The 24,838-nt window shown below is 33.4% G+C and overlaps 1 protein-coding gene across 1 annotated transcript in view; it reads left to right on the top strand.

Annotated features, from left to right (window-relative positions):
* Window positions 1-24,838, top strand: part of LOC145685919 (uncharacterized) — a 203,004-nt gene that overhangs the window by 55,098 nt on the left and 123,068 nt on the right. The window contains exons 6-8 of the mRNA XM_081758687.1: window positions 4,756-4,862; window positions 10,814-11,108; window positions 14,694-14,816. Coding sequence (XP_081614813.1) covers window positions 4,756-4,862; window positions 10,814-11,108; window positions 14,694-14,816 — 525 coding nt within the window. The remainder of the gene's footprint in view (window positions 1-4,755; window positions 4,863-10,813; window positions 11,109-14,693; window positions 14,817-24,838) is intronic.

Below are 24,838 nucleotides of genomic sequence, written 5' to 3'. Positions count from 1 at the left end.
ATACTTTAATTAATCATGGAAAGACTAGAAGGTGGTTGCATGGGCATGTGAACTTGACTGCTGAAGGGCTGTGACGTCACCTTGGTTGCAAGGGACAAAAGGAACATGCTCGTCTGGAAGTAACAAGTGGAAAAATGTGTGTTCGATAAAGTAATAGTGAGACTGTTTTCGATTAAATGATATCGAGAGTTAACTAACTAAGAAATGGAAGGTTCGTAATAATGATTAACGGTTACAAAGATATGTAAAATCTATTGGGTCAAGATAATAAAGTATCCCTCTTCTATGTCATGGGCGTCATTGTCGGAGCATTTTTAAATTCAGATTTTGAAATTTTTGTTCATTTTAATCATAACTTTGGATAGTTACTTATACATAGTTAGGCGCCCCTTCAGAATTACGTAAACAATAATGACTGCAGTAAATTTTGAAATATTGTGGATTCTCGAAAATTAAGGAAACATGGTGACTTAGTGGCACAACACTGAGCCCTGGTGCAAGGGGTACTGATTCGCTGACTTTAAGATGGACAACATCGAGTCCGGGAGTATCTCGGGGTACTCCCGCATTCTCATTCCACAAAAATCTCACATAATCCTTCACGTACATTTATCGTTTGTCTCCATTAGTCCATGGGACATAATCATGGAACAATAAAATAGTAATTTCCTTTTTTGTACAATAAATATATGTCATCATAGTTTGTCATCAGACTGTTTTATCACTGTTTCGGAATTTATTGCAAATATTCTGTCAAGTGCTGCTCACTATCAGCTCCTTTACTCGATTCTACGAAGATAAATTAAAGAAAAAATAGGATAAGCGCTGATGTCCTAGCAATTTCTTTGCTAGAGGTGCTTTGTATAAACATATTGTATTTCTATATATTTTTAGAACACGATAAAAAAGCTGCGTATTTAACGTTCTATTTCGTACAAATATTTAACAATACAATTATATTTAATGAATTATACATTATACGTATATTAAGTATGTGAGTATATATTGTATGAGTATTAAATATAAAGTTTAATGTACTTAATACACTTCATTCTCAAACGTGCGCACCTGTTCAATAAAAGTTTAAACCTCTCCTGAGATTCTGTTGAAACTTATATGGGAGCAACGTCTTAAAAGTACTGTCCGAGCATAACGAAAGTATACGATGTGTCCCCAGTTTAAAAAAAAATACAAATTCGCCCCTGAGATATTCAGAAAATTTATATCTAAAGGACACTGTTTCAAGCAAAATTATGATAATAGTAAATCGAAACCGATCAATGTGTTACGAGAACATACTTGAGTATACATAAATATATATAATAATGGAGTTCATTACGACACATTGCATTTTAGACCATTCAGGCTTATGTACACTCGAGTGTATTACATCATATGTTAACAAAAAAAGAATAAAAAGAATGAAAAAGGAGAAAAACTATGTAATGAGCAATATTAGTTTGTTCAAGCATCAAAGTTGTTTAATATAAAATGATAAAACTATTTATTTTGTCATTGTAAATATATACGTTTAAAATCACTATTGTTTAAGCATCGATTACATTACGTTTTTATAATTACTGTTTGTATTAAAATTTTCACTCCCTTGAAGATCAACACAAATAGAGCGAAGTTCGCGTATGAAGCGCTAGTTAAATGTATATCTACTATTCATGCACCAGAGCGACAAGAATTTAGGACCGCATTGCATCCACCTTCTAGTCTTTCCACCATGCTTTAATTCATGTTGCTATTGCTGTTAACCACCACCTGCTGTTAACCACCTCCTGATGTTCCTGTGTTTTTTAAATTGTCTTGCAATGACAAGATATCATCCCTAAATACTGATATGTGTATCTCTCTGCTTCTAAATATCGTTCGTTTGATATTATCCTTCCAATTCTTACTTTCTTCTTTGATTGTATGTTTGATCAACATTTAATTTATATTCGTGTCTAGCTTCTCTTTATGTTGCTATTTTTTGTGTCTTTTCTAAAATTTTAATTATTATTTTGTGATCCTGGTATAAATTACAGATCATCTTTTCATTTAGCTAAATGGTGATTAACTTCTTGGCCAATGTTTATTCTGAATTGTGAAGGATTATCCTCAAAACGCATATTGCTATTTAAGATAACTTCCCAACAATTAGCTCTTCAATCAATACTATTAAGCTAAATATTTGTTTCTGGATCCCATTATTCTTTCCTAAATGACGATACTCCAGCACTATTTTTTACTTTAGACCTTTACCGTATATTCGTGAATTTCAAAAGGAATTCAGATTATTTATATCTCGTAGGACAGCCATTTTGGTATTGAAGGTGTTTGTCGCTTGTATCAGATTGATACATCTGAACTCCCCTTTGATATAATATTATTAATTATTTTGATTACTTTTTTAAAAAAGAAAATAACATGAGAGACTGGCTCATGCTATGGAGATTAATTACATTGCATTGTGTTTTAAGTGTTCTAATTTGATGAAAAATAAAATTAAAAAGATCATGAATCGCGGTGGGTCTAGAACAAAGGTAATCATACAATAAGTCGCAAGGTATCAGGCGGATACACAATATTCTGGAAGCTTTCTGCTTGATGTAATTTTACATCTATAATACAAATTATTACACATTGTTTTTTTTTATTTAAATTATAGAACACTAAATAACCAATACAAGATTACTATAACAAACAAATCCTGCTTGAATATATATTGCTAAACACAACCACTGCTTAGGAATGTTTTCTTTGCCGTTCTAATAAAAATATGTGAAGAAGAGTATATAGAGAAATAGTCTCATATACGTCATTATATCCATGATATCGTTATATCCATGATATGATAACATGTCTAAATACATCTACACCATCCCCATCACTTCCCCATAAATCATCCAATATCAGTCTATTTGGGTGCAAACTTCCGGCGAAATAAAGAAGTCTACGGAACTCATTTATTTTACACAATTCGATATTGCCTGCTGCACGGTACTTACTACGTAGGTAGTGATTAGTATATTGAACGTTGAAGCATATTTTTCGTGAAAGAAATGCGAGCACTTTAATGGAGTCTTGCCCTTTTCAGCAACATCAATCACACCGGAAACTTTAAAACTATATTTTGGGGGAAAATCGTATATTCATTTGCCGCGAAACAATTTACCACCTTGTAGTTTTATCTCTACCAAAGTACACTAAAATGTTTATGTTTGACGTTTACACAATAAATAATTTGTTTCCATCGATAATTGCATTGTACGTTTGATTACATTTTTATATGTTTATTATCCTCCATCAGCTCTCAGTTATATAATTTCTGCCCTTATTTATTTTAACACTAACTTATAAATTTAGATCATTTTTCTTCCATACCTGTAAGAACCACGATAACCCGTTTTATATCTAAAATCAGTTCAAAACGTTAACATATTTATAATACAGAATACCTTACAATACTTGAATTTTTGCTAGTACAATAGTTTTTCATAAATAAATTTATCATTAGTATTTTCTTATGAGAATTGTTTTGACATATTTCGTTTGTTATTTAAGATGATATTCATAGGTTTTTACGTGTTCAGAATATCATGCTTTGTATGAATTTTGAAACTGCTCTTTCCTTTTCGATCTTCATCGTACTTTGTAAAATTTGCTATTGTAATCAAACATGGTTTCTTTGATGTACGTTTCTTGACATGTAAAACTGCTTTACACATTAAAGCAAAATTACTATTATGTTTTCAAGTTATGCGTATAGGTAGATTATTTTCGGAACAGCTTTGACTTCTGGCGCGAAACTACACACAACTCGAAACGACACAAAAAAGCATGTCTTCAAATTTGGACATACTTTAATGTGCGTAAATGAATTGAGTTCTAATGGGGACATAAGGAAATATGTCAAATTTTTGACATTGCGGATATGTCCGCTATGAACATAAAAATGTGAGCAACCTCAGCATGCCAAAATGATCTACTGCCTTGTTTTTATTAGTTTAGACGGATTAGTATGTTATGTTTGGATCATTGGGGCAATATTTGAGATGATATACTTGTACGTCAAAAATTTAGACACATGCGCGGAAACTTAAGGCAGTTGTCGTTTGTCTCTTGTTGCAGTTGTCGCTTGTTATCAATATAGCACTTTGACGCTTGATCTAGTTTAAGGATATTTTTATAAAAACAATTTGTTCATTTATAATTGTTAGAATTGAAATTTAGCACCTTTTAGATGTTGTCTAGTAACTAAATTAGAATTAATTCCACTAAAATTTATATTTCTAGCGTCTTCTTGCAATGTGTTTAGTGACAGTTTTATTCACGTTGTTGGCAGTGTGTATAGTATCATTACATGTGTGTGCCGTATTACGGACAGGTTTGACATACATTTTATGCCATATCAACATACTTTGAGTTCTGTGTGTAGTCAGCAAGATGGAACATTGGAGGGAACATTCTGTGACGTGATGAGTCACGCATAGTGAAAGGGCTGTGGTCAGTATTTGTGAGTCATTAACCGATTCTTTTTGCGTTGTTGTAGAAACGTCATGCTTTGTGACTGGATTCAGAGGTGCACATACGAATGCTCACAGATGTTGCGAAAATAATCTACTTATACTGATATATTGATGCAATATATTCTTGCTTTAATTACTTTCTACTATAGTCCTTTCATTCCATGAGATTTTACGTCAGTTTTTGATACATTTTACATTATATTAATCTGATCTTTATATGCTGCAATTTCTACAGGTGCGGAGGTATATATGAAGATTTAACTGGCGTTTTCTACTTAATGTTATCTTTTCCAACAATTGGATTCACCAGAGACATAATATTTGGGAAGTTAGAAATGCTAGGTAAGGTAAACTTCCATTTTGTTAAGTAAACAATGTGGCATTTATCTTGTTAGAACATTTTCATAACATCTGGAAATACATACACAATCGTGTCTACTAGACAGTAGAAGGTTAGCAAACAATTTTAATGATCCATGCTCTATGACTCGTGCTTCCTGTAACTACACTTTATATGTCACAGGTCTTGCCTCCGAGCTCTTGACATTCGGCAGAAATCCGGCAATTTGGGTAATTATCAAAAGTCACAATTTGGATTGAATTAAATTTGAATTTTGCTTTCCATTCAGTAGTAACATTACATGAGACGTAGACAAACATATTAAGCTGATATTCAAGCTACATGTGTCTCACTGGAACTAGAACCCAACCTTCTCACTCCAAAGGTGTGTATATTATCCATAAAGCCACCGAGTAAGTTGCTCTCACTATTAACACATAACATCGTAGTGTGGTCATATTCAATTTATACATTTTGGAGATTAGACAACGTAGTCTCTCCCCTATTGCATAATTATAAATTCCAAGTATCACCATCAGACGATTGATCAGTCACAGTCATTAAAAAGTGATTTATAAAATATAATAAACGCACGAATTCAGCGACATGTCACTTAGGAGTTATCATAAGCACTATGTTATGTGAAGAGTTATTTAGTACAGGTAATTTAATTTAATTTCTCTTGGAAACAGCATTAGATTCTGAATTGCGAAGTACTAGAAATACTAAAGCACTTAATACACAAAATAAGAAACCCACAAATATATTATTATTCTAACATAACCTAACACTGCATTATAAGCAGAAATAATGATAATCAAATATAGTGCAGAAAGTCATTTTTATAAGTAATTTGCAGGTAATTCATTCTACTTGCTGACTGTCACTGATAGTAATTCTGTTTTATAATTTGTTATATCCCTTTTGTTCTTTCGCATCACCAAGATTATTCAATCACTCGTATAAAGGTTCCGTAGTCCACTGTGTAACATTACAAACAATCTTTTCTCTTCATATAGATAGTTATTTAATAATTAGAATTCTTCTCTCATTAGGTTGCCATTTCTGTCTCGAGATCCAGTCCGATATCTGTAAGAGGTAAATTTGATAATAATAGAACTGTAATACTTCAGTTGCAGTTTATTTGCGGTTCAAGCTGCCAATCACATGAAATGTATTCAGTTGTTCCTGTTTCACCGATAGCTTTAGCTTCGAGTAGAATACCTCTAAGGCCATTTTCTCAGTATCTTCAACAGTGGTCGGGAAAACGAGTGTGATCAGATAATTTCTGCAACAGTTTAGCTCAAGATTATACATCTCCTCTTCTTGAAAAAAAATAGCTTTTCAATGTCAGAAAGAAAGGTAATTAAAAGGTTCTTAAATTCTGGTAATTCACTAGAAAAGTAGTGAGGCTGTGATTCTATTATATATTGGTGAAGCCGAAATACACTTTCTAAGGGTCAAGTTGAGAACTGGAAGCTATTTTGCATCGATGTATCATACAGCTGATCCCAAGTTTTCTAAAATCTTCCAAATAGGTTATGTTTGTTTGGCGGTATCTTCATAATATTACCTAGGTAGTATTAGTCACATAAACACCGCAAACATTTAATGCAAGGGCAATATTAAGGAGTACGGAAGCAAAAAAAAAAAAAAAAAAAAAAACAACGTTTGATCAGTCGAATATTCTTGCTATTTTAAGTAACACGAGCGCATGTACAATCACATAAGAATAATGCAACATTTGTTATTTTCCAGTAAGACAGGCCGGAAGCACATGAACCAATATATTTGTCACACCTCACAACCACCATACTCACAACTCCATCAGTAAAGCAGTTAGAAAATTTATTTTAGTTTATAAAAGATGTCGTTTACAAAAACGTTGTGAAATTTAATGAGTTAAAGATAATTGAAGGTTTAAGACATGCATTTAGTTTCGGCGTGTTTCTTGTTCTCAATGCTATGTGAGGCAATCTGAAGAAATGAAATAACGGTAGATTAATGTATCTCGCGCGATTTGCATTCAATTCTACCTCTCAGAAGTGTTAAATGGTATTCCCGCTATAAAAAACCTAATTTTAAAAGGCTTCAGCGATTCTTGTGACACCATTATCGGATCAACTCGATTAGCTTGAAGATTATAGTGAATACATTTTTCAAAGTGTTCATTACATAACTGAGGCTTGAATCATGAAATACATTTTAATAAATTGAATGTTTTGATACATAATAGACAACATTATTCATCCTATCCTTATTAAGAAGCAGAAACAATGAGGAAGTCATGCATTATTGCGTCTAGCAGATGAATTTAGTGATCGTTCGAAGTCATGGATCAAATTGGTTATTATAGGAGACAGTTGCTCACGTTTATCGCCATAATCTGCGAAGGGATCTATTCAAAAGAAAACCGACAGACAAAGTGATTATATGCTACTGGGCAGAAGCAGACACAACAAAGAATCATGGCATATTGCAGCAGTAGTTTTTCACCATCGTTTAAAGCCATGTAAAAAATCAAATCCTTGCAGATCAATACAGGTGAACGAAAGAGTTGTTCCTAACGTAACGAGGACTTATTTAATATATGCTATTCCAGGGCAAACCTATATTTCTTCTGATTCTGCTCCATTATGATGAAGCCTGAACTTGATGTGCGTGAAGTAATGGCACAGCTTCAAAATATGTTAAAGGGTTCTGCGTAGGTTTAACCGTAGCAAAGTAGTCAAGATGTTTGACGAAGGTCCGAAAATATGAAGAAGGGAAATACATGGAAATTCAAATTTTGAACAGTTAAAAGATTAATTGTTGTTGGTGGACATGTTTCAACTGGATCCATTATATTGAGAAGGAAACACTGACACAAACATGGTCCAGAAGAGTGTGTTAGAAACAAAAAAAAAAAAAAAAAAAAAACCCTTACGTAGATTCGGAATGGTGTTCCAGTTAGAACATGGGGAGCACGTCCTGACACCTCTCAAGCATTGTTTTGTAACATATTTTTCAAACAATCAAGCCTTAATTTTTATTCGATTATTGGCAGCCAGAACGTCGAGAATGATTCAAATGATTATGCACATATCCTCATGTTGATGATGTATAATTATCTCAATACGTGGGGGTAATTTAAATATTACAGTTGACATTGCTCCTTCCTAATATTTTCCTGGATCTTACATTGATGTCCTTGTGTTTACATAGTATAATGTATTCACAATTATATGAATCCCGGTTAACCGAGTCCCTATTATTGGGCTTAGCTGTCTGTCATCATATATCGCTATAAGATCCTAGAATCAATGACAGTACCGGAGATGTCCGAGAGAACATCCACTGATTTTTCAAAAGCAAGTTTTGTATGGTATTATGCCCATGTAAAAATAACTTTTCTAAAATTTTCAGTTAGCTGTAGTAAACAATTGTTTTTTTACAGTACCTCCTATTGCATCCAGTGACACCTGATCATTGTATTCTCTCAGTTCTTATATACCCAGCTAGAGACGAACTCAATTATCTCCGATAATCACGAATCTACTGAACTGAAATTCCAATGCTATAATAATATTAAGAAGCTTATATTCCGATATTTCTAATTTTTCTTTAAAAATATTTATAATTGGAAATTAAAAGAATGTTTATAATAAAATTCGTTATTGACATAATATACAGTTGTATAATAGCATTTTAAATTCCAAAATAAACATACGTCTTAAATAAAATCTGCAATACACCAGTAAACTCGTAATTGTTATTACGAATATATTTCTATAATAAATGTTTAATTGGCTAAATATATATATATATATATATATATATATATAATATTTTTCTAATAACATTTTGAAATGGCAAACTAAATGAAATTTTACTGAAAAATCTACTACTAATGTAGTTTGAACAAAATGTCACTTGTCCAGAAGTTTTGGTATCAAAGCGCCACTCCCTTAGCTTTAGTTTCAAAACGTATCTTGTCAGGATATTTTCTCAACATTTGGGTAAAAGTTAGGTTCCTTTGATTGGAAATACACTATATAAAAATGAACATACTTACTACATACAAAACATAGACCCGTTCTGAACTATCGGCCGTTTCACCAACAATTTAGTAAACTGGCATTAAGAGATAGTTTGAAAATACAGTCGACATTTCCAGCAATGATTTCGAGCTAATTGCAAGTCCTCACCTGTAGCCAGATTAGTGTATGTCCAGAATTAGTATATAGGGTACAGACTGAATCTGCTTTCATCAAGAAAGAGCACCTAGAGCATTCAGTCCTGATTTTCTTACAACCAACACAAACTGTGCCGCTGATATTTTAGAGTCAATTGAATACATTGTCGACATTGGCAAAGAAACCGCCCCGTGCAGTCTATTTGACACTATGGAAATTGTGTTCGGGTGACTTGTAGTCTTCTGAGTTGCTTTCGCAGTTGCATCCGCTGTTTGACAAAAGTTTTTTCTTGCCTGTTTCATTCTTGTTCTAGTTGACCGGGATCGATGCTCACCTCACCTTGGTAGAGTAAATCTCTAAAACCGTTCATCTTAGGTAATTAAACTTGTACAATCTCCTTAAGCCTGTGGACAAGATAGAACTTTCTAAAGATTGATAGGTAAGAAGCCAGAAATATAGAAATACCTATATCTGATCTTTGAAGTTCATATCTGCTAACACAAAGCTTTGATTAATTGGAATACACCTAGGTCAATATAAGAAAACTGAAGCGTTTTAGATCAACATTGTGATTTTGTTTGAAACAATCCGCACGCCGCACTATGTATTTTCAAATACTAATTTGAACGTATAACACAGGAATACGATTTGCCTAATTATCGTTACTAGGAAAAGGCTTTCGGTTGATTTCCCAACGAGAATGGATAGCTGGTTTTGCCAACCATATAGGAGAAACTTTCATTATTCAATATGACCTAATGATAAACCAAAAATCACTTTTGAGATACTCTAATTTGGTGGCGTTTCCTGGATGCAATTTTAAGCTCAATACATGTATGAAATTTCGTATTATTAATGTGGGTGAAAGTAATATATTTTCATTTTCTGTGTAAGGAACGTAGTTAAATGTTGATATTCAACTGGGTATACGACATACAGCGTTCTGTGTATTGAGATACTCATCGACGTTATTGAGTTTTGTAGTATATGAGAAATTTGGATTTTCCATTCAATGTTATATGAGATAATATAGATTTTATTGAATACCTAGGTACTTTGGAACTCAGGGCTCTGACATATATGAAGATTCGGCACTGTATTATCTGGGAATTTTTTGTGTATATGGACGGTACGGTGGGAAATGATTCATTATTTCGAAAGTATATTGCATGGTATGTGATATATTATGTCAGACGTCAGCAAATGTACTGACTGTTAAACGTTTTGTGCTATGGGCTTCTGTCAATGAAACCAACATCGAAACGCAAATGTTCTCTGGCAGACTTGCATGTGCGTTCTATAATTTAGGCTTTCTTCTTCCGTTAAAGTCTTATTATGTTTGAATACAATCGTGCATGCACAGAATGGTCCAAACTATAGTGTGTAAGTCAATGTATTTTTGTAAGATTATTTGCTTTGTTAAACACAGATTTGGTGTTGGTATAGACGTTGAAATGGTTGTAGAACGTTAATATAAGATGTATTTATTATTTAAGTATTTTATTCACTGTAGTTCACATGCAAGTTACGTTTGAAGTCATCGAAGTGAGTTGAAGCGTTGTTTCGATACAATTTGAATTATAGTTTGGGTACATTTTTCTCTTCAAATTTTAAGTAAAAGTAAAGTAATCTACAGCTACAATATGTTTGGAAGAAAAGAAGCCATACTGTGCATTATACTTATTCGTCCATAGCTAATTCAAATTGTTTACAATAAAATCGGGAATACTATAGTAATAAATACACTTATCTATGTCCATTTCTATTTGTTATTCCAGTGTCTTTTGGTGGTGTCGGCTCTCTGTTTTTTGGATGCACTTTAATCTCAGTCATTGAATACATTTATTTCTTCGTATTTCAAGGGATTCAGTTTATTTTCTGTCAGATTTGTCGCAAGAAGAAGATAAATAAAGTGAATACTCAATATCCATTGAATGAGAATGATCCGACTGGAGCAAATGTCCACACACAAAGAAGATTCAAAGTGCGTAACCATCAAGAACATATCCTGAACGTACGTGTAATTCATGTACAGAATGCAGTTTTCTCAGATGTCAAAAATCGTAGACAGAGGTAATAATTCTCTTTACTTCCTTAATTAGATGTTAATAGAAACACGGCACAAATAAAATAAAATATATAATATGCATATAGAATGAATAAACTCTAATAGACTTGCATGGAATATGACAACTAAACCTTTCTGTGTTGTGCATCGTAATTCTACCATATACTCTATGTATCAAAAGTCTGGGGTCATAGGCCAATTCTGTATGAGTAATGGTACTAAAACTGGAAACAAGAAAAATGTTGTATGCAGGTGGTTTTCAATCTAGAATTTTGCAATATTTGAATAGCACCTAACTTTTGGTTTCCAGGTTCGTAAGCTTCCTATGTTAAATGCAAAAGCAATCTCTTTAGTTAATCAGGCTAAGCCTTTGTATCGTAGGATATCGTAAGTAATATCTTATACTTCCCATTTCTTCCTGCTCTTATTTGTATTCTAAAAGGGCTGTGAACTAGAAAAGTATCTCGTTTTCTTAACATTAGACATCTTGCGAGCATGGAGATAAAACGGTTGATATTATTTGATCAATTCCACAATTTTAGAATTAAAATCACCTATTTTAAACACCCTTTGTTTTTTTACATATTCGTAAATTTTAAACATAATGATGTGGATATATGGCCTCGGATTTGTGATGTACCAGGCATGTTTATGAAAATATAGCTTATCTGGTGTCAAGTTCAAACTTGAATTAAACATTCTCTTTTTGCTCAAAAATTAAACCATACGATTCTGTCTTGTAGAATTAGTCTTCAATGATGCATATATAAAAATACTAGGAAAGTAATTCTTACTTACTGATAATGATATACAAAGCTTCAAACAATAAGGAACTATACTGCTTCCGTCACGTAAACACAAACAAATGGCCTTGGCATGGATCCCTCTTGAATCCCCGCTCCAAGCTGTACTCATAGCTTCAGGGAATGGTTTTACATTGTAACAAAAATACGTAAATTGCTTATTTTATATACATATATACAACGTGTTAAAAACAAAAAATCCAGGTTAAAAATATCTTGGCTAACGTATTATAGTTGCAATCATAGATTTTCCGTATTCTCAACCTTGACTCCTAGTACTTTGAATGTTCATGTTCTGTTGGCGACTCTACGTTTTTACCACTCTTAATGGTACGCATTGAGACTTTTTCCGTATACATATTATGCACGCACCTTACCTCTATGCTATCATATTACGACTAGAAAGTAGCAATATCTGCTACTTTTACCAAAGAAAAAGCTTTATTATTTTAAAATAAATCGTATCTTCCAACATTCTTCATTTTCTTTCTAGCATTTCCTGTACAAATTAGAAAGTGATCATTCACACTATTGCTACAATTATTCTCATCCTTTTGTTATGACAAGTTGTATTGTATAACATTTTACTATGTTTCCACAAGGGAAATACTTTCTTCGTCATAGCGGCGATTTGAACGTAAAGAAAACTATATTATAGCGAACAAAGAGAATCTAGTAGTACAGATTATCAGACTGCTGAAAGAGAATAATGAAGAAGCGTTGCACTCGTAAAATTTTCTTCTAACTAAGGAGCTATTTTCCGGAACAAGAGATCATAATAATACAAATATAATTTGTAGGCATATACAAATTTGCCTACATATTTTGAAGTTAAATTATTTAGGCTTAAGACTCGTATTTCCAGTCTACATAGTTAGCTGTCGCCCGAAATGTTTCGAGCCTGAAAAACAGATATTATTAACAGTAATTTATTATGTATTACATGCGTTATTACTTTCAATTATCCACCTCTTCTTTTTAACAGTCTTACACAAAATAATGTTCTCCGCATACGAATATTTCATAATGGATATTTCATTACTTCTAAGTATCAGTAATGTTTAGTATGTGATGCTTAATATGCAAGAGATTAAAGCTTGGCAATATATTGTGTACTACATTTTCTCATGTCTATATTCTGAGGAAAAAGCATAATAGCAAAAATTACAAGAATGTTGCTCCTAACTTTAAATTTTGTTAGTGTAGATACGTTTACCTTATCTTGCCGTACTCATTGGGACAGAATATTATGTAGATTGTTCCGTCATGACATATCCGAAATGTTAGTACAGTGATAAGGGAACACGGTGGAACAGTGGTGGAGCACTCATCTCTGGTGCGAGTGTTCCCTGGTTCGATTACAGGACATGTGAGTTTTTGTTAGACAACATCGTGTCTGTGAGTTTTCCTGATGTTCTGACGTTTCTACCCATATGACCATTTCACCAATCATTTTATAATAATTCAATTTTATTATTTATTCGTTCCTCTGACCTTATATAACACAAATTTGGGGTTTGGAGTTTGAAATACCAGTTTATTATATTTAATAATCAGCCAATTAGAATTATTTTGTTATAATTAATGTGGTATTTTATCTGTTTATAAGTTTATTTAAGTGATAATTCGTGGATTCAAAACACTTTAGTTGATCTGAGAACTAATCACATTTTCCGCTACTTACAAAACTCTACCATTCGAAGCGCTTAGAGGATAAAGGTGTTATAGATTAACGGGAAAATTGGATTTCGATACGTTGTCCATTAAGATGCCGGCTTCATCGTCTCCAAATATCTGCCCTCAGACGAGAACCCACTAAATAATGTGTTACGTTGCATGACTAAGACATAACACGTTCATAAACCGCCAGAATTCAACATTTCAAAAGAATGTAACATAACACCATTATCGTCTAAACGCTTCAGTTGTATCAGTTATGTACATTTCATGGACTAATCTTAACAATTCACGATTGTGCTTCATTAACAAAACAAAACGACGTTGAAATAATATTGTCAACATATATATTGTAAATAATATTGTAAAGTAGTTCACACAAATAGATGTTGAGAATTCACAGAAAGCCCATGAACATGAGTGTCGTCTACATTTCTACGTGAAGTTTATGCGTTCTAGTATGAATTCAGTAGGTTTTTTTTACGTAGGGTAGTGTTCTTTGTGGGTACAGTACTTCAGGTTTCCGCTTGCAAGCAATCCTTATAAACTCTACGACAAACTTGTAAAACAGAAACTAGCGTTCTACTATAAATATTACTTTGATATCGTTGATATTTCTAAGTATGAATATGATTCGGTTTGTAATGTTGGTGACATAAATATGAGTATATGAATTAGAATTTTAATTCAGGCTGCAAACAAAGTCCATTTAAGTAAAATTGCTAAATAAAATTACTATTACAACAAACCTTGTGTACTTATAAGAATAGATTATATTGCAGTTTTAGAACAACTTTATGGATCTTTAAAGTGACAAATTTATTGTTTAAATGCTTTTTGGTTAGACACAAAAACACAAAGAGTTACATACGTAAGGCCGATGAAGGATTTTTTTCATTCAAAAGCGCATATAGTAATTTCTTACTGACAACTGTAGTTACTAAATGCTTAACAAAAGGTTTGTGTTAGAGAATAACATAGAATCTACTTTTAAAGGTGTAATTTCTTCTCGTACTTTTTTTGTGAGATATAATGCATTGATTTCATACTTTTAATTTAAGTTTTGCTTTTTTGTCTGTACTGAGAACAAAATACGTTTCTCTTCACTAGATTTCGTTTGGATATACGTCGCCAACTAAAAGATATAAAATATGCTATATATGACATACTGCCAAAACTTACACTTGATTCACTGAAACTTCCAAGCTATCAGTCCCTTCACTGGACTTTCAGGTAATTTTACAAAAGTTTTTAATTTTACAAAAGTAACTTTACAAATGATTTTACAAAAGTTATATTTTCGTAGAATAATAGGAAATAATTGTTGGAAAGAACAATTTAGTCTTTCGTTTACATTTGTTGGTTATTTGTTTGTGTTCAGAGATATCAAACTTGACATACTAGAAATTATATTGTTTGATAATTCAGTGCATTTCAAAGAATACCAAGTTTGTTTACACGGAAACAATCACAGAGATTGTGTAAGGAACGATTAGTAACACACAAGATACAAAATTACTACTAAATACTATTAGGTATTTAGTATTAATTTTTAATAAATACTATTAGGTGGGCAGAAACTGTTTTAGAGTATGATCGTCGTAGCACCTTAGCGAGGAAGATAGTTATGAACTTCCTTACATAAAGATTATGTAATATTAAAATAAGCAAGCGCCTACCTAATTGACCAAATCTGGGAAGCAAATTAAGTAGAAACGCAGATCGTATCGTACGATATGTTAGCACAATGAAAGTTCGAATATATACTCAACAATATATATAATAAAATTAAGATATAATTTGCTACTCTGTCCAGCAGAAGTCAAGCCGTGGGATTCGGTAGCCTGTGTGAATTTCTTCTAGGAATCTGGGTAACTTCAATCATAAACGGTAAGTCAGCTTGCCTTACAACGCTCGGACATCATGCCTGCAAAACATGGGAGGCCTTGACTTCCTAGCAAAGTCGTCTTTACAAGTAGACAACTGCTGATCACCTGAAAACCTTCCTACGAGTAGCGGATTTAGACAGTGTTGTGGAGCAGACTGACACAGCTGCACATATGCCGATAAAAACTAGTGACTGCTTAGAAAATAAACAATATTGGTTAAAACAATGTAGGCAACAGATATCATTACATAAGTAATGTTCGGATACAAAAGTTTATAGGTCGTCTACGTGTGAAAGATCTAATCAAAAAATGTCGAAATGGACGTATAAGAGGTGCAACAAAATTCGTGCTAAAAGTCAATGCCTAGCAAGAGAGAAGCAACGTTTCAAATGATTCGTCTGGAAACCATTTTACATCTATGTATACAGCGTCATAGAATGAAGATGAAGTAGATAAAAATTATGGTGCTGAGTGAAGTTCAGAGTTGATAAAACTAGTGCGGAGGTTAACTGGTCAATTTTATGAGAATTATGCACTTCTGGAAAAAAATGTGACTGAAAAAAAAACTTTCAGGAATACTTCTTTGCACCTGGCAGAAGAAATCTAGAGGTATGGCCTAAAGATTTTGGCAGCCATATTGGATAATGGCCGCCATCTTGGAAAGTACAGCCATTATTCAGAATATCTAATTCAAGTAGCTTCTGCTTCAACACTATTCATCCGAATTTCATGGTTAGTACGTCATTCTTTTCAAAATAAAACAGGCTTTTAAATGCAATATGGTGCATGTCTATATGAGGAACTTGTATGTCTGGATGAGGCATATACAAGGAAAGGGAAATGTGGAGGAAATCCGAAATATTTTCTTTAAAAAATATCCCTTTTGTAAGTTGGAGCCCCTCTAGAGCGTCCCCAGGATAGAGTACGTGACCCTATTGTACCTTGAAATAATACATAGGGGTTATGGTAGTCTCTATGCCAAACAGCATTGGGATACCCTATATAATGACATGAGGTTAAATTATTTCCTAATCGTGTTTGAAAATAGAAAATTTATACTAATAGGGAAAATTGCGATCTAAAATTTCTGGATAAAATAATTATTCCAAGGAATTTCATGGCTAGTATGTCATTGTCTTTAAAATGATATAATTTCTCAACTGCAATACTGTCCATGCCTCTGTGACGTTTGGGAAAAGGGAAATCGGGAATATATCTGAAATCCTTCTCTAAAGGATTATGCTCTTTAGAGCGGTCCCGGGTGAGAGTACGCGACCTTAATGTACCCTGAATAATACATTGTGGTATTGGTAATGTTTCTGCCAAATACTATTCCAATACTTTATATAGTAACGTAGTGAAAAATAATTTCCAATTCTCTTAATTATGCAATTGTGCATTGGGGTGATCTTTTCCTTTTGACATCGTTATTTTAAAACCTGGAAACATAAAGGAAAATTATTTATAACACTTCAATTGTTCGTACTTCATTTATTAATTTTGCATTATTGTACTTCATTTGTTTTTACTTTGAAACAACAAACACCCTTGCTCCTACCTGACACGCTAGAAAGAAAACAGAAAGAAGTATTAGAGTTTAAATTATTTTTAAAATAAAGGTAGAACTAATATCGTGTAACAAACCACACTAAATGTTAGTCTCAGCGTTGTCAAAATCATCACCACTACTGTCAAAAAAGTAGGAAGCTCGAATTGTTCACTTTCATTTTTACAGTCAGTATACTTGCAAAGCATTGTACACCGCATCAGTGAACGTTTGCACTTGCAACTAGTAGTGTTACACTTTTTGCAAGAACAACTTAGTAATTTCCTATATGCACGAGCTGCTTCACGAAGAGTTGTGCATGTTGGCTCTCAGCTCCCAGTTTTATTTCTGTGCAAACCCCAAAGGCGTAGATCACGTAAGGTAGGTTGTTTAATCAAACACTGTCCCCAACAATCGCCACGTTGATAAGCACGCAAGGCATGTTGAAATAAAGCTACTTTTGTTGATGGTATTCTTTCCATGGAATGTCCTTTCTTTGTAAAGAGATCTTTCCTACATTCACTAACTGTGCTATGACATGATGACTTATCATATATAAAAAACAGTTTTAACTTCTTCCATAAACATCTCAATTTCTACAGGTGATTGGGACAAAATCTGGAATTTCTGTGTCACCTCCGGGAGATTTCTGTGTGTTTGCCAAGCTGCGTTTTCATAACCAGCAAACGAGGAAGTTGTGTCGCAACCCGACAATTCATTGAAAAAATGGAAGGGAAGTAGCTTTTTTCGACTCCAAGCTTGGTAAATAGTAGATTATTTTGTATGTACTCTGAATTCTTTCCAGTGCCAAATGCAGTCCAAAAGTAGCTTGCTAGTAATTGATTAAATGTTAACAAAGAAAGCACCACAACATCACTGTCCACTATCCGAATGATGATACATTTGTGTCCAGCTTTACACGCTCCTTGGCATGAAGCAAACTTCTTGTGTCCACTTCCTCTTGACTGCGTGGAAGAAGATCTTCATGGGTACATAATGGTATTTTGCTTAATATCGCTTCTCCTTTCGTAGTCACCATTTCTTTCCGACTCGAGATACGAGTTGAGTTGCAAGTAGATTGAAGAGCCCTTTCTTGTTTTCACCATTGATAAAAAGTACTTCAAATTTCTAGGCATAGGCATATTCTACAAACTTTTCGTCTTAAACCATTACCTCTAAACATCCTTGTCTCATCTTTCAAACTGTCAGGTTTGTAGTCATCCCAGACAATGTCAATGTTTACACAATCCCATTCGTGAAAAACTATATTGGCAAATCTCTCTGCAAACTTATCAAAAGTCTTGGCATCTCCAGGATGTATCATGTGAACTACGGCTGGGCCATCCAGTATGGGACATGATGCTGAAGATTTGTCAATGGGATAGTCATACACATTTCTGAAACACTGAAGATCAGATTTCTTAGATTTTAGAAGGCGCTCACAGGCTGACAAAGAAGGTGAAAACGGCTTGCTTTCATGGCTAAAAATGTCAAGATCAAAACGTCGCTGCTGACACCCAATATATAATTTTGAAAAGAGGTAAGTATCATGTCTTGCGCTTCTCATCCCCAATTGGGATTTTTCTCTTGGTTGGACTCACAAGTATAATACTTTTCTTCATGCTCATTATTATATTGAGTATAAGATTGTTTTCTCAAGATAAACAGGGCAAATAATGTCACCTAATGTGCACACCTTGCCCTAGTAGTATGATGCAGTTTGATATAAATTCCTTAATTTATCGTAGATGTTCAATTTCTAACAAATTAAGTGGAAATGGGTGGTCTCGATGCTGCTAGTTGTATGGATGTATTCCGTGAACACAACGGAGTGGTTTTCTTTGTCCCTCGACAATGGGATTAATAACGTCAGAGTTCATTCATAAAGTATTGCTAGAAAGTTATATTTTGTCCTTGCAAACAATAATGGGAAATTATTTGTCACAAGTAACTATGCATGATATCGAAATGGAATTTGGCAGAAATAGTACCAATACCACAATGCATTACCCAGGGTACTTTAAGGTCAAACACTCTCACCCAGGACCGCTGTAAAGAGCATAACCCTTTAGAGAAGGATTTTCAGATATATTTCCCGAATTCCCCCAAATTTCCCTTTTCGCATACGTAACAGAGGCACGGACAGTATTGTAGATCAGAAATTGTATCATTTTAAAGACAATGGCGAGCTTGCCATGAAATTCGTTGGAATATTAATTTTATCCAGAAATTTTAGATCGCAAGTTTTCCTATTAGTATAAATTTTCTACTTTCAAACACGTTTAGGAAATGATTTTTCCTCATGTCATTATATAGGATATCCCCATTGTATTTGGCATAGAGATTACCATAGCCCCTATGTATTATTTCAGGATACATTACGGTCGCTTACTCTCTCCTGGGGCCGCTCTAGGGGGCTCAAAACTGTCAAAAAGGATATTTTTTTAAAGAAAAATTCCCGATTTCCTCAAAATTTTCCTTTCCTTGTATGTCATATGGACATGCACCATATTGCATTTAAAAGCCTGTTTTATTTTGAAAAGAATGACGTTTTAATATTAAGTACTATGGACGAAAATAATCACGTAACTACTATAGAATGGTCTGTCAGACCGCATTTTTTTCACACTTTCTGAATAGTAGTTTTATTGCATATTTTTTAAAGTGCTCTCCTACATATTTTAGTTCCTTATAGAAAAATAAAAGAGTAATTTCACGATGTAAAAAAGCTTTATATTTTTAAAACAATGAGAAAAATAACATAGTCAAAAATTGTAACAATGCTTTCACTGTTATTCTAAAATTGTAATTGTTGAAATATTCCATTTTTCTCTCTGTTTCTACGTAGTCAAAATAACACTAATTTAAAACACACTGTTCTTATAGATGCACTGAGAATAAAAATACAATAAGAACGGTGACAAAACATGGAATTTTAGCTTTTTTAAACTTACAAGAAAGTACTGTTATAGTTGTACTGTTACATTTTTTGTAGTAAAAAGGTAATGAATAAAACTTATTTTTAGTTCTTATATGATTGCGAGAGTAAAGAAAATACGTTTCTCCGGTAAACAAAGTACCGCACAAACTTTTCTGACAGCATGCACTTTCTTCAGGTAGGCACTTATATCTTTTTTTCTGCACTGCAAGGAAATCGATACCCCTACCGCTGACACGAATATCTTTGCTTTCCTCTTACAACTCAGTGGAGAGAAGACTATGTTTTCCTCTTCAACTCCTTGTGCGCGATGTTGGGAAACTCACTTTTAATCTGTAATATGCTCTTGATTGAAAAACTCAGCTCTCATGGCAGATGTCCGATGAACAATTTACGTTCTATGTGAGGCCTAACAAGTCGTTTTGCCAACGTTTTCATGAAATCAAGTCTTGTCATCACTGCGGACTTAGCGTAAACTTGATGCAAGACATACGCATTGACACTACACGCAATATACACCATCAAAAAGAAAATTGTCAATGGCTATCGTCCCTTTCGACGACCTCATGTACAATCTGTACAATTGTTGTCTCCAGTATCCACTCCGCCTTTACTCATGTTACAAAATATGATTATTTCAAGTTTTCCAATCTCTGGGTCATTATTTGATGTGTAGTGCAAGACGTGCCACACTGTAAGACACAAAACAGCTAATAATCAATAGATAAAGAAAGACAACTGAACAGCAAAATACTCACGTAACTACTATAGTACGTCTGTGAGACCGCTCGACCCCTCCAGCGCCGCGCACAGGGGATCAATTATAACATGAACTTCACAATATGTAAACATTTACTAAAGAGGAGGGTAGACGAAAAGATACACTTGTAGTAGTGAGACTGTGGAAAATATAATGATACGAAAAGTAGCAGCGGTCTCAGAGACGGTCCATAGTACTTACGGGTTAACCATGAAATTCAAATGATTAGTTCGAAGCAGTAGCTACTTGAAATAGATATTCTGAAAAAGGCCCTATTTCCAAGATAGCGGCAATTTTTAAATATGGCTGCCAAAATCTTTGGGCCCTACTTCTAGATTTCTTCTGCCAGGTAGTTACGTGTGATGAGATCACATTATATATATAAAAAAAAGTTCTAATGTCAATGATATCCTAGAAGGTTATGCTTTCAGTACCTACACTTCAGGGTACTAGAGCGCCTCTAGCGGAAATCTATGAAAACACATACGTTTGAATGAGCTGTAGGAAGTTTGAACAGCCATTCGAAACGATATGTCGAACTGGGCAAGGTTTATCTCTGCTTAATGTGAATCTTTAACGGTTTCATGGAAGTGGTTTAGCCGAAAATTATCGTGATTTAAATTTCAAGAATTATGTGAAAATTGTTAATAGTTATCAAAATATCAACCTATTATATTTGTGAAAGTTCTATTTTCTACACGGAAATATCAATAATTGGTTTGATAATATGATAATCGTGTTAACAGAGGTTATACGAAACCGTACTCTTGGAGGTATATGATGGTTGATTTTAGCATATTTAATTGGGTGAGTGTTAAATCTTTATTATTTAATAATTCTCAATATATATTGTTAATTTTTTTCCTGCAGATCATATATTGAATTTATAATTGGATTTATAAAAATTGCGAGGTATTTTATTTATCATATTTATTGAATTCATACTTGAAAGTTGTATTCTTGTTCAAGAGAAAGCATAGTACCATTCAATTCAGATATATTTTTTGAATTTTTCAATTTTGCTTAATAATTGTTGTTATTTCATTCAATATTTTTCTGTATTGCATATATAATTTTTCATGAACTTTGTTATAAAATTTATCAAGCTAGAAAATCAGTTACTTTTACTTATCCATATAACCTTAGTATTTCACAATTTTTTTAAATTTATGAAGATAATAGCAGTTTAATGGTAATATTTAAGTTAGTTCTAGTCTGAAATTCACTCTAAATATAGAATACCTCCTGATAATCCTGCATGAAATTTTTTAAATGCTTACCTACAAAATTTAGCCATTATATATAGAAATTACGAATCCCGCATTCTAATAATTGTCCTGGTTATTATAACCAGCGGCCCAGGACGGAGCACATAGTGGCACGTTACAAACATATCGTTTCGAATCTAACTTCAAAAAACGAAGTAAAATACATGTTAAGATTGCGGGTTTTGTTTGGCAAAATTTGACTAAGGTGGGAAAGTTGTTAAGTAAGCTATTAAATATATGGACATTTTTCAGGATCAATCTGTATATTTTTATCTATTTTGAATTATGTTAAGGAGGATATTAAAATTAGTTCAGTTAGGATTGATTAAATGTCAGTATTTTCAGAGTACATAAAATATATAGCCTATAGCGATAAAACTGTCAATGATTGTTAAAGGGTTGTCGCTTACCGTAAGGTATAGTAATTATTTTCGATATTTAAATTGCATAAGAATAGCTCTTATTGTTTGCTTGATAATTAATATGGAATTTAAGGAAGAAAGAAATCAACCACGTTTATATTTAAATGGATTTGAAAATGGAGATACTGGAATAGTTGTAGCGCAGATTGTAGGTCAACGATGGGATTTATCGTATTTAGATTCCGGAAGGGAGTCAAGGTCATTACATATTTCTGCTGTTGATAAACCCAGTGAATCGGATGAGTCATTGTCCACAGCAAGCAACACCACTGCGAGTTTAGCAGAAAGTGGAATGTTGCATAACGAGTTCCAACCGCTTATGTCTGTTGATCGTGCTAGTTGTATCAGAGCAGACACAAATCCGTTTATTGACCTGGGGCAAACAGCTGACATAAAAGAAAAAGAAGAAAATCGTAGTACAAATCCTTTTGTAGATAAAGACTCGATAGTGGCAAAAGAAAAGAATGCTGGTAACGAACGTTTGGTAAATAGTTTTATGCCATTCCAATTACGGGCTGATAAATTAAATGGAAGTGTTTCCAGTAATTTATTTAATGATAAAATACAGTATATCCCAAGAACAGATGGAACAGACGATATACAGTTATTTCAATTTCTAGTTGCGGTACTTAGAATAATTAAATTAAAAATATTCCCGGTTGAGTCTGTTTTGATAGCAGCTTTGAGTAAAGCTGAAGGTCGTTGAAATCAGGAGCTAGTATCATTGTATGAAATGACAAATAATTGGTTGCAAATATCAGGATATTTGTTTCGTAGATTAATAACTCCTTTAGGTAGGCGAGAACTCATAAATCGTTATGTAAAAGTGATACAAAGACCTAAAGAAAATTTGCTTGAGTTTGTTAATAATATTTGTGATGCTTATGGAATATGTTACGGACCTATTAATGATAGTAGATCTAGTGAATTGTTGGATATTATTATGGAGGGGATGCAACCTCAAATTAAATTTTAAATTTATAGATATAGCTATCCAATGTCAATAGATGATCTTATGGGTAATATTATGGAATACGAAAAACATCAACGTAATTTAGAAATGTATACTGCACTGGTGAGGAATTCGGAAAAAAGTGATAATCCGAAAAATAAAATTAAGTGTTATTTTTGTGGTGGACAACATCGCATTGCAAACTGTGCTTCTAACAAACAGTACCTTTTAAATAAACAGTTAGTTAAATTGAATATGGATGTGAATTCGGAGAGACGCTCTGCAGCTAATAGTGACCGGTTAAGGGCTCCGACTCAGATTATAGGAACCGGAGTTCAAACTAATGGATTACCTAGTAGTGTGGGTGATAATAACAAACAGTTTAGATATAATAATGGCAATGATAAAAGACGCTTTGCAGGGAATAGTCGACGGTCACGGTTAAAGACTAAAAGTGAGAGGTCAGAAGTTCCAGAAAGGGAAGAAACAGATTTAGAAAGAACTTTGTTAGAAGGTGGAAACAATAATAGTAGTGCGGGTTACAACACACGTACGAAATATAATGATCGGATGAAGACTCCTATGGAGGGGTTCCGGACTCGATCCCGAGGGGAACATAATAGTGAACATTTGGGAGAAAAGAATATGGTGTTCAATGTGAATCCTGTGAATGTGGGGCAATGTGAAAAAGGAATGCGTGAGCAATATTACGGAAATTTTACATGCAATGGCGGCTCTAGAGGGAACAGCAGTAAGAATAGCAAATCATTATATAGAGAGGATTTGCATTCTTTTAGTAATTATAAACAAAGAGAAGATAATAATAAAAGCGAACATACTATTGATGGGATTAAAATTAGTGCTGATGGAAATAAAAGTGAAAATAGAAAAACTTTCTCATTGGGAACATTGACTGCGGCTTTTGTCGATGCATTTGTCTTAGGTAAAATTATTAGAGGAGGTTTAGATACTTGTTCTACAGCATCGTTAATTAATAGACAAAGCTTTATTCAATGGAATAGGCAGTTGAACTACCCAGTGAATATAATAAATGAGAAGTTCATTGGTGTAGGTGTTGATAAACAAAAGTTAACACTGGATCAGTGCGTAGTTATACCCATTAAGTTTAAAAATCAATCGTGTTTACAGACTAAAGTTTTTCCTAGTTGAAAATTTAGAACCAGTATTTATACTGGGAATAAATGAACTAAAACTCTTGAAAGCGAACATTGATTTAGTGAATAATAAATTATTTCTCCCATTGGAAGGAGTGGACATACAGTTACATTATACATTAAATATCAACCCCCCTTGTTTAAATCGAGAGATACTCGTTCGTGTGATCTATTTTACAGTGAACCAGACCATAAGACTTCTAAATTATTCCTGCGTGACTCAGATTTGGTGGAAAGGCACACAGTACAGACTGTTGATACGGATGGAGGTAGACATCCGGGCGTTCAAGCACAGGGATTTTGCA

This window comes from Thermobia domestica, chromosome 5, assembly GCF_964235325.1.
Source record: "Thermobia domestica chromosome 5, izTheDome1.hap1.1, whole genome shotgun sequence".
Lineage (NCBI taxonomy): Eukaryota > Metazoa > Arthropoda > Insecta > Zygentoma > Lepismatidae > Thermobia > Thermobia domestica.
This window is presented reverse-complemented; position numbering and strand designations above follow the sequence as displayed.